This window comes from Equus quagga, chromosome 1 (genome assembly GCF_021613505.1).
Source record: "Equus quagga isolate Etosha38 chromosome 1, UCLA_HA_Equagga_1.0, whole genome shotgun sequence".
NCBI classification, from domain to species: Eukaryota; Metazoa; Chordata; class Mammalia; order Perissodactyla; family Equidae; genus Equus; species Equus quagga.
The window spans coordinates 101,677,316-101,689,758 of NC_060267.1; the positions used below are offsets into that span (position 1 = coordinate 101,677,316).

Below are 12,443 nucleotides of genomic sequence, written 5' to 3' on the forward strand. Positions count from 1 at the left end.
GCAGACCTGAGGGAAAACTTTCATCACCACCAGCTGTAGGGTAAAGAAGGGCTGGCTCATGGTCCCATTACCACTTGTCACATTTTATTGAATCTACACTTTTCTTAAAGGTCCCACTTTATGTGGTTTCTCAATTTCCACTTCCCACCTGTTGTGAACCCAAGCCCTGTGCCCTGCCCTGGCAGAGCATGTAAATATCAATTATCTGGGTTATGACTAAATGTCTCAAAAGCAGCACAGGCTTTGAGTTTGCTTAATCTTCTGGTCTTAGATCATTGTTCGTATTTTGACCCTGGGATTACATTTATTTTGGCAAATACTAGTAGGTATTTAAAGGGATGTTTGCCTTCGTTTATCCTGAATTTAAAGCAGTAGGCATTTGTACTGCCCAGCCTGTCTTTTCACGTACAAGAACAATAGCCACATTATATGTGTTAGGAACACGATTCTAAGACTCATCACACAGACAGTGTGTTAGAGGAAAAAGTGTTTTGTGCATTTTCTGTTGCTCCTAATGTTATGCTATGGGAAGAAGAAGAATAATTTTAATGTTTTAATTACATTTTTAAAAACCAAAATAACACCAGAGTTTGCTATTATAGCCTTTCTGTTACTAAACGGGAGAAAGCAACGGTTAGAATTACTGACTTTCTGGTTTCCAAATCTGACATGTAATATTAAAGATATGAATTCATGTTCTATTCTGCCTCCCTGTATCTAACTTCATTTTAAAATTTATATCTAATCTATAGGTTTTACATAAGGCCTAAAACATTTTACAAGAAGATGAATAATTTCTATATGTAAGCTTTTTGTTGTTATTTGCTGATAGTATAAATTGTGTCTAGATTATTAAGACTGTGAGACTTTTGTTTATGGTATATGTAGAGATTTTCTCTGACCTTGTACATGGTCAGTATTTAAAGTTCTCTCATACAAATGTGTTCTGTGTACATATGTAGACACACATACCCACATATTATTTTAATCAGTAATTAAAATTAAATTAGTTAACGAGGTTTTATGTTCTCTCTTTTTCACTTTGATTTTTAACAGCTTATTTGCATTAACTGATATATAATAAACTGTACAAATTTGAAGCATACAAATGGATCCTTTTCAACATAGATAACACACGTGAAAATATGACCACAATCACCCCAAATTTTTCTTGTGCCCCTTTGGAAATTTTGCTTCCTGCTTTTCTTGTCCCCCTCCTCTATCCCCAGATAATCATTTATCTCCTTCTTATCACTTTAAAATTTATTACTGGATAAGGGGTCCAATTCTTATGAATGTGATTTGACTGAGACCCCTGAATTCTCTCATATGGGTATATTGTTAAATGATCTACTAAGTACTTGTGAACTCCATGTATCAAAGTAAGTAGGCTTAACAGAAAAAGCCTAAATCCATATAATTCAGTTAACCCCGAGAGCACACCCTGTACACCATGATTAATCATTTTGAAGTCAATGCTTTGGTTTACCTTTTAAAGGCATTATCCATCACATTTATTGTTGTTCCACCCATGTGGATTTTAAGACCCTGATTATTTGGGGTTTTTTCCTATTGATTAATACCAAAGGACTGATGGTGGCATAGCCATTTCCCAGAAGCATCTGGAGACACAAATGCACAGGATCATTGTTCCACATCATTGTTGAGGAGGAGGAAAAAATGCAGTCCCAAAAGTAAGTGACCACAAAGAAACTCATGAGCAACAGAATGGTGTGGGTGGCCCTTTCTTCTGGGGATGCTTTTGGAGAAAGATTGGTGCTGTGAAGATGCTGGGACTGCCTCTTATGACCGTACAAGAGAACCACCATGTACCCACTGGAGAGGGCCGTGAGCCCCATCAGGAAGACATCCTGGAATGTCGCCAGTGCAAAACATATGTACCCAAGGAAGTAACTCATAGGCGAAAGTGAGCAGGATTCAGTGACAAATAGAAGATGGAGGGCAGTCACATTGGGGGTGGCAATGACAGATATTAAGAAGTAACCACTTATGGTCATATTAAAGATCCATAGAATGGGAATACAATACAGGTTGTGATGTGATGATTTATGTTTTAACTTTGCCAAACAGGAGCTTCTGGAGCTCAGGGTGATGGCCTGGGTGACACTCAGTAGGCACGTAGTACAAATGGACAGGCCTCTCATCAACTTGTACAGTGAGATAACTGATTTACATTTGATGTCATCCCAAATTTTCTGAGACCCAAAGATGTCTGTAGCCATGAACCCCATGGTTAGCAGCATGACTATGTGGATTAGGGCCAAGTTACCATTGAGTAGGTCAGTGGGCTTGAGTCTGTGCTTGAGAAGGAAGGTGTGGATGTGGAAGAAAACAAAGGTGGTATTGGCTGTGATTCCAATTCCAACTTCGAAGAAAGAGATATTCCTTATGTCAATGAAACTGGAAAGCTTGTTATTTTTATCCATCTTTTGGGGGGAAAATAAGCATGTAATAAATGCCCAAGGAAAAACTCAAGAAAAATTCTTGGGCCTGCCCCGTGGCCGAGTGGTTAAGTTCACGCGCTCTGCTGCTGCGGCCTAGAGTTTTGCCGGTTCAAATCCTGGGCGTGGACGTGGCACCACTCATCAGGCCATGCTGAGGTGGCATCCCACATGCCACAAGTAGAAGGACCCACAACTAGAAGTACACAACTATGTACTAGGGGGCTTTGGGAGAAAAAGGAAAAATAAAATCTTTAAAAAAAATTCTTTATCACAACTATGAGCAATATCAACTCAATCAGCACAATTGCCATCATCAAAATAGCTGGAATAATCCAAATGCATTCTTTCTCCCCTCCATGTGTAAGATTACTTTACCACCCTCCTGAAAGCTATGCCCAATATTTCCCTAGTTTCACGACTTCCCAGTCTTCACTGGACTGTGTATCCCATTGCTGGGCTTACATTGTACCTGAGTTTTCCTCCGTAGTAAAAATAGCCAATTTGCCTTTGTGTCTACAGAAACCTGATAAAATGCTGAGTATATCATAAAAGCACTATAATCTTTGTCGAATCAGAGTGCAGAGAATTGCATAAAAATGGAAATTAGAACTTCCCAAGCAAAAGGTGTCAGCGAGATAGCCATGCACACAGTTACATTATGTCAGTTCTGTCTTTATTCTGACTTGTTTATTGCCAGATCGGATTGTTTTAATACATAAAGACTCAATGTTGATAAGTATGTACTCTGAAGGTAGGCTGCTTGAATTTACGTGTGTGATCTGATATTTATTACTGTGACCCTGAGCGGTCACTTTAACATGTCTGAGCCTCAGTGATGTCATGTGTAAAATCTGATAAACATATTACCTACATTCTCCAGATATTATGAGGATAGACCAATTAAGTAAATGTCCCAAACAGAGAAGAGCGCCTGATGCATGGGGATCTCTATGGAAATGTTAGCTATTGTTTTTATTATTATTTAGTTCCTCTTACATGTGACTTGGAGAGTTGATGCAGTTCCCTTAATAATTTCCTATCTCTGCCCCTGCCTAAAAAGAAAGAAGAAATCACTACCAAAATGTAGATCATTTCAACACTCTCTGTTCATAAGACTCTGATGGAAGTTTACTCTTTTCTCAGAATCCCCCAAGATAAGTTCACATCTTACATATTTTTCATTATCACGCCAGAAAAGAACTACCTTTAAGTGGACAGAATCGAGTTATCAATCATTAGCAGGGACACATTTCCAAACTTTTTTCTTTCCATTCCTGGCATATGGTACTTTGGTGGCAACCATAACCACAAGTAAGTGGATTCTTAATTATTCCTTTCAAAGGTTTTAACTAGCAGACTGGTGTCCACCCCCACTGAAAGGACGTCTCTCCGTGGGAGTCGGAGCATGCGCGTCTCCTTCAGGTCAGCACTGACCTCTCCAGTCCTGAGGATCAAGCACGAAATTTACTAGGGACTTTGGTGATATTCATGGATATCATGATATTCACATTCATTATACTAGAGAAACTGGTGATATTTTCCCTGTGCAATGCAGGTATTTACTTTAACTCAAGCCTTATAAATAGGAGGTGCATAACATTGTAAACAGATCCAGACACATATTTTGACAGATTTGCTGTCTCTAAATCAAGAGTGTAGGCTAAAATATTTTCATAGGTCCTTAGCAAGTAGTTCTATTATGTGTAGTTGCTGTGAACATGGGCTAGCATTTAGGAATTCAGATCTGAGGTGGGTGCTTGTTCTAAAGCCTTTGGGAATTTTTGATTTTCTAAAACAGAAATTCCATAACAGCATGAGAAAAGTTAAGCTTTTCTCAAAGTATTGAGCAAGTAGAGTGATACAATTTTCTCCATTAACACATTCAGCAGATTAGAGTTTACTCCTGTGGTATGCCCAGGAGAAATAGGAGAAAAATATTAATCTAATTTTCTAGCTGTCTGTAAGTTTTACGAGTCACATGCTATCCTTCAAATGGGGCTAAATGGTCTTCTCTGTTTTCTATGTATTTATGAAATTTCGTGTAAATCTGTGTCATGTAAGTATTGAAATATATACTGACAATATTTTAAAAGAATAACACTATTTAGATATGTAATAACATTAAAAGATAACTTTTTAAAAGAATAAGATAAATTACATTGAAAATTGGAAACTTACCTTGTACAATTTCTCTGAAATACAAGCTTTGTTTTAACTTAGTTTGAAAATACAAAGCTTTACAAATACATAACGTTGTAAAGGTGGTCAAGTCGCAGGTTTCAGTGATCTTAGGAGGGCGTCAGGCTCCATTCTTTTCAGCATATTTCGGGGACTGCAGTCCTACAAACAGAGATGAGTCAGGAAAGGCAGGAGTGTGCAGTTGCCTGGGACTTGTAATAAGATGCACGAAATCATGGCTTAAGTGTCACTGCTGTGAAAATGACTCGGTCCTGCAGTTAATGTGTCTCTGAGTCTGCCTTCCAAGGAGCCAACCCGTAATAAGGGGTCAAAAAATAAACCGGCTTTTACTCCTCACAAATCAGCCTGATCCCATATTTGGGCAATTGCACCTATGAGAATTCTCATTCTGAGACACAACCAATCTCCTAGTAGCCTCCGGTCTTCGTGTCTACTCTTTGAAACCAAACAGAGCAAATCTGTTTTCTCTGCCTCATAACATCTCTTAAATTAGCAGAGAACAACTATCACGTGCCTACTAATGCTGGGTTTTTTCCAGGCAAAGGAGTTCAGTTTCTTCCATTGTTCCACACAAGACAGGGTTTCCAGACTTGTCTCCATCCTTGTTGACCTCTCCAGTTTGCCTGTCTCTTCCTTTACTACTTGATATATTGAAAGAGACCTTTTTTTCCAATGAGTAAAGGATATGATTGCTAAGAAAAAAAGAAAGAAGAGAAAAGAAAAAAAAAAGAAAGAAAACACACTGGAAACTTGTTTTCCTATAGGAGAAATTCTATAAGAAGCACAAGAAAAGTTAATCATCTTTTGCCTTAGTATTGCTCAAGCGGAGTGACACAATTTGATGTATTCACAAGCATCCACTGTTATTTCTTCTATGGAGTGCCAGGAGAGACAACAGAGAAGAAGACTCTAATTATCTAGCTGTCTCCAAACATCGTGGACCACACACAACTGTATCAACGAAGCACACACACCACAAAAATACATTTTGTGTTTGTTTGTAAACATTATAAATAAAAGTAGATAGCTATTTCTGTGCTAATATGTTATTTTTATTAGAAAGCATCCTGGTGATTGTTAACATTTCATGAAAACAAGGTAAAAGAAATTCTATTATTGGGCCCGTCACAGCTGTGGTTCATCACCTGAGTGCACATCACTGTTTAGGAGATCAGGGCGCCGGAAGATAAACTCGTTCCCATCAGCAGGATGACCTAGGTAGACCTCCTGAAATAAGCCTCTTAGGGGTGGTTGATGCTGAGCTGGTACCTGACTTACCTATGTTCCAAGAAAAAAATCTCATTTTACATAGTGGAGAAAACTAGCCGCTCTCGGAGACACTTGAAATTCTGAATATAATGACATATATCACAGAGTAAATGAAGTGGAGGAAAATTCCAAAGTAGGCCACATTTGGGGAGACCACTTTGTGAAAGAGGAAGGAAAGGCTAGTGGGCAAGTTAAGGGAAAACAAAATAAAACAAACAAGAGAGTAAGAAATGTCACTTGGAAATTGGAGCATTCATTTTGAAAAGTTACTTCCAAGAGCTCTTAACGCTGATCGTGAAGACTGGGGTTCCCTCGTGAGAAAAGTATAGCAGTTAAGACGCCCTTTTATACCCTGGTCAAAGAACCAATCACTCTAGACATTCTGCAATTACCCAAATCATGGATAATCATGTCACATATAATATTATCATATGGGTCACCAACTAGGGAAGAATGCCAAGGTCATTTCACTCGATCCAGTGGTCACAAGAGAAGAAGTTGGTGTAATGGAAGGACAAACCCTCTTCCAGACTCCAGTGCCAGCTTGTGTGCTCCTGATCCTGTGGGCGGCACAGATTACAGCGGGAAGGGGAGGAAGGGCACATGTACTGTTTCATCTGAAACATGAGCACAGTAATGCACATCTGTCGGGGTGGACACAGTGTGTAAAATAATTTGATTAATGTCGGCACTTAGGAATGTGCCTAACATACATGAGAGGTATTGTCGTTATCATATAAGTCATTATCATATAGGTTTGTCATTATCATATAGGTCAACTTCCTCATCATTGTAATTAAAATCGTCATCTATAAATTAAAGTAAAAATAGGCAAAAGGTCTTTATAAGATGCAACTGATCATACACCATGTAAGTGGATTTGGGGCTGTGAGTATATTGGGTAATACTGTCTACCTTGTGGCACAATTTTAGCTGGAGAACTACGAAGAGAACTACACAGAGAAACACTGGCATAGTCAGGGAAGCCAAGTCATCACCCACTAGAAGTCAGTGCTGTGGACAGAGCATTTGTGACAGGTACAAACTGCAGAAGAATGAGGAAGAAGAACCTAAGGACTGCGTGAGTAGATGGATGACAGCTATTTCTCAAAACCCGTGGGTCAGAATTCCCATTGATCTTGCGGATGGAGAGCATCGTAAAGCCGTCTCAGGGTGCTCACTCGAACTTCAGTATTTATAGCATCAATATCTTTCCATCTATTGTGAGAAGAATCAGGAGAAGAGTAATGATCTTTCCAAAAGAAAGAAACGTTAAAGCCCCAAAGGCACTTCATTGCAAATATTGGGTGAAACCTTGGGACCCCAGATTCCTGCATAAGCACTGGTTCCCTGATCAACCCAATGACACAGTCAGAGCAGGATGGCTTTCTTGCTAATCCGCCTTCGCTTTAATTGATCATCACATTCTTTGTATTTTAGTAACAAGAAAGGAGATCAGCTCATGTTTATCTGTTCATTATAAATGCATGATAACATACAGTTTGGAAAAAATTTTTAACCAAAGCATAGAAATCAAGGTCATAATTTTTCTTCCTAATGAGATGTGTTCTGGCATGTCCATCATCAACAGAAGGGGAAGTATTTTTTAAATTAATAGGAAATAATATGTAGACGAAAGATAAAGGGACACACATAGTCTCTCTCCTCATAAATTTCTGGGCGATCATATCCGTAGACAGGCAGAAGAAATCGCTGTTGTCATCACTTAGTTTTCGTTGTTTTTAACATAATTGCAGCCGTGCTTTCACTGCCCTGTGATGTGAAATTTCCTGACAGCTAGAGCACAGGCTTAAGTACTGACATCATTAATCTGAAATTTGTGAAATTAAAACTTGGACAAGACGAGTTTTCATGAGAAAATACAGGTGGATATTTTATGTTAATGTGAAATTAAACTTCTATATAAAACAGTTTTTTAAACAAATAACCTTATTTCCTAATAAAGAATCTAAGTGTTTTTAATTACATAAACTACAGAAGACACTAATTAAATAATAGTTCTAATTGACTTATGGGGAACAGTTAACTGATTATATTTAATTAAAATCCAGAGCTAAAATTTATCTGTTTCATGATGGATATGAATATGAATCAATAAAGTTTTAGTCTAAAATGAATAGATAGTATAATAGTATGTAACTTCAGAACTGACATAGGAAATAAATGGAAAGTCATTTATTCAGAGAAATGAAGAGGTATCTAAAATTAGTTTACTATTTATATGAAAATCAACTAATTTTTATGTCATCAAAGAGTAAATATATTAAGAAAATCTACCGTTGCATTGTCGAGAAAACGATCCTGAGCTGTGAAGGATTGTTAGAGCTGGGTGGCTAATCTGAAGCCAAGCAAAAGCCTCACTATTACACCCAATTTCCCTCCTGCCACACCTGTCTAGGAGCCCTGCCCACACGCTGGGTCTAAGACTGTGCAATAAAGAGGCGCTTACTGGACAGACGTGTGGGGTGATCTGTGCAAGTGAGAAGAAGCCGCCCACTTTAAAGGCAGGGATGTCATTAGCTCATCTCTCTGCAGGCCTGTAATTTTAGTGTCTGTAGACAGGTGACAAGACCCGACTGAGGAGGACAGAACCATGGCGTCCCCAATGGAACATTTTACCTGTCTCTTAGCTTTACTTTATTCTCTCCTGGAAAATAACAATCTGAGAAGGACTGAACTCAAAACTTTTCCATCAGTTCCCCTGCCACATGTGTGCAGAGGGATCAGAAGGGTCACCATCATGGTAGACAACACCAAGTTCTATCATCTTGATTCTAAGAGCAAATTAGCAAATCCCATCTGATACTTGGTAATGCCACTACTCTGGGGTGAGAGATTCCTGGCTCCTCGGGTGAGTAACGGTGGCTCTGAGTGTCCTCCGCCCACAGTGTGTGATGGGCACCCTCAGCCCTAGGTCGATTCTCAGATGGAACATCTGGTTTCAGGGTACCATTGTCCATGTATGCCGTGATTTCTATTCTATCAGTTTCAGATTTCAGTCTCTCAGGTTAAATAAGGTATAAAAATATCCCAGTAGCCGTAGGTGAAGGCTGCAAAACCCCTTTGGAGCCCATTTCCTTTTTCTTCCCTAGGAATCCCTGCAGTGGCCCTAAAATGGGTTATAAACTTGCATCCTCTGCATGTTGGCGACCCTAGCCCCTTTCTGACATGGAATACACGTCTCAAAGGGCTGGGAATCTTTTGCATTTTGTGATTGAAGTACTGAGAAATCCAGTTCTGGATCCCTCTGGGGCAAGAAATGAGAAATACATCCTGATGGGCCCTAGGGTGCTGCCCAAAGGGCTTTCTGGCAGTAGGGCTATCCCAGGCTTTACTAAGAACACCATGGCAGAGTGAAATTCTTGCACAATTTGATCTTGAGTGACTCTCAACTTTGCTTTTTCCATTAAATTCATTAATAAGGGAATCAGAATGAAGACAAAAATTTTTGCCCATTTGAAGAAGTTTAAAGAGGAAAATAAAATACTCTGGAAAGAAATTATTATGTATCTACCTAGATTAAATATAGACCACTGATATTTACTAAATTGAAGTTTCATTAAAAAGTGCCACAAACCATCATGTGTCTTTCACTGTTGTGGGCTAACTCAGGCCATGACATGTAAGGTCCACTGCCTAGGTCTGCACTTGCTGCCCCCAGTGAGAAATATGGACACTGTCTGTGGCTGCTAATCAGGCATACTGAGCAAGGCGTGGAAAGCCGTGTGGGGGCGGTAGCCACACAGGCCAACAGTAAACTTCTGTTCTCCAATGGTGTCAGCCATCTGGCAAACACATCAGCCAGCTCAGTTTGGCTTATTCTCATGCACTTATCTGTAAGGAAGTAATTTAAATCATGAGAAGCCTAGTTTTGATTATTTTCCAAGGTTTGGGCAAGAATATTTTTATCACTTTCTGATATTGACCAAGACAATTCCAAAGGTATGACCTGGACATTAAAACATCGTTCTTGATTTTTCCTTTATTATTTTTACATTCCAGTGTTGATATTATTTCAACAGTTTATTATAGAAAATTCAAAACATATAATTTCTACAGAATAATTTAATGAACACTTCTATACTCATTACCAAGCCTTGACGATGAAACCCATCCGTCCTTGTCACATGATTTGCATCTTCACCCACTCCACACTACCCCGTCACCACCATCGTGATCGTGATGATCACCATAGCCACTTTACAGTTCACTTATAAGTTTAAATTTACTGTTTAAATATACAAACCTTAGCAATACAATTCTGATGAATGGAAGGACTTGTGCAACCCACAAGCCAATCACAACAGACTATTTCCACTTACGCAGAAAATTCACTCATGTCCCTGGGCAGTCAACCCCTTTGCATCCTAGAGGCACCACTATTCTGATTTTTTTTTTAATTTACACTTTATGCTGTAAAAACTCTTATCAGTTTTGTCAAATGTAGAGTGGCAGGTATCTAACATTAAAGTATCATATAGAAGTCCTCATTTGTCCAACTATCCCCACCAACGTGAAGCCCTGGGAACTCCTGGTCTGATTACCAACTTTGTAGGTTTGCTTTTCCCAGAATGCCGTATGAATGAGCTCATACATTACACAGCCTTTCTTACTGGTTCTTTGAATTAGTAATAAGAATTTTAAGATCCATCTATCCTTTCTGTGACTTCTGAGCTCTCTCCTCTTCATCACTGAATAGCATTCCACTGCAAGTATATATCAAAATTTGGCTACCCATTCACCTCTGATTTCATTTTCATCTTAGATTGATTTAGACTTTACTAGAACACAAATGACATCAGGTAGTATTTACTCTTCTGTGTCTGCCTTCTTTGGCTCAGCCTAACAATGTCTGTGAAAATCATCCACGTGCTATGAAAATTCATGTAGTCTTTTTTGTGGACATATTTTCATTTTTCTTGGATTAATACACGTGTACAATTGCTCAATGAAAGGGTAGGTGTATGTTTGACTCAATAAGAAATTTCCAAAACTTTCCAAAGTCATTGTATCATTTTACATCCCCGCCAGCAATATGTAAGACTTCTAATTGAGTTCTAGATGTGACATCCTTGCCACATGTTTGTTATTTGGTTTTTAATTTTAAATATTCCAATGAATGTGTAATGGGCTATCACTGGAGTGCTTATTGTATTTCTCTAAAGACTAAACGAGCGATTTTTCATGTGTTTATTGTCTGTTCATATATCTTGCATTGTGAAGTGTCTGTTCAAGTCTTTTGCCAATGTCAATGGTTTGTCTTTTTATTATTGAGTTGCTGTTCTTTATATATTCTGGATACAAGTCTTTGGCAAAGAAATGCTTTTTGAATATTTTCTCTCAGTATATGGCTTTCCTATTAATATTTAAACTTTTGACTTATGATGAATGTAAGTAGTCTTTATGAGGTCTATCAGGTTTTTTGTTATGGTAATTGCTTTCTTTTCTTTTTTTTAAAGATTTTATTTTTGCTTTTTTTCCCCAAAGGCGCCCCGTATGTAGTTGTATATTTTTAGTTGTGGGTCCTTCTAGTTGTGGCATGTGGGATGTCACCTCAGCATGGCTTGATGAGTGGTGCCATGTCCTCGCCCAGGATCCAAACCGGTGAAACCCTGGGCCGCCAAAGCAGAGTGCTCAAACTTAACCACTGGGCCACAGCCCGGCCCCTGTAATTGCTTTCTGTGTCCTAAGAAATCTTTGCCTACGCAACATCACAAGTATATTCTCCTATGTTTTCTCCTGAAGTCTTTTTAGTTTAGCTCTAGTATTGAAGACTACGAACTCTCTTGGATTAATTTTTGTTTATAGTATAAGGTACTGGTCAAAGTTCATTTTTTTCATATGGATATCCACTTATTCCAAAACTACTTGTTCAAAAACTTCCATTTTCCATAGGATTGGATTTTGTACCTTTGCTAGAAATCAGTTGAGCATATAAATAAGGGTATATCTCTTGGGTTTATATTTGATTCCATTAACATATGTGTATATCCTTAAGATAATTCCACACTGTCCTGATTAGAGTAAATCTAAGGCTGGAAGTAAGGTCTGCCAGCTTTGTTCTTTTTCATGATTGTTTTGGATATATGAAGTCCTTTGCATTTCTGGGTAAATTTTAGACAAAGCTTATTAATTTATGTAGAAAAGATTGCTGCGATTATGATGAATATTGCATTAAATCTATAAAATAATTTGGAAGAGGGGCTGACCCCATGGCCTAGTGGTTAAGTTTCGTGCACTCTGCTTCAGTGGCCCAGGTTCAGTTCCCAGGCTCGGATTTACACCACTCGTTGGTGGCCATGCTGTGGCAGTGACCCACATACAAAAGAGAGGAAGATTGGCACAGATGTTAGCTCAGGGCCAATCTTCCTCAAGCGAAAAAGAGGAAGATTGGAAATGGATTTTGGCTCAGGGTGAATCTTCCTCAGGAAATAACAACAACAACAATAATAATAATAACAACAACAACAATTTGGAAGAAAATGGACA

General features: G+C 38.6%; 1 protein-coding gene across 1 annotated transcript; it reads right to left on the reverse strand.

Moving 5' to 3' along the window:
- Positions 1-1,514: 1,514 nt before the first annotated feature.
- LOC124250856 (vomeronasal type-1 receptor 90-like) lies at positions 1,515-2,447 on the reverse strand. The gene has a single exon (XM_046683152.1). It carries the CDS (start codon positions 2,445-2,447, stop codon positions 1,515-1,517), a length of 933 nt encoding a protein of 310 aa, XP_046539108.1.
- Positions 2,448-12,443: the final 9,996 nt, after the last annotated feature.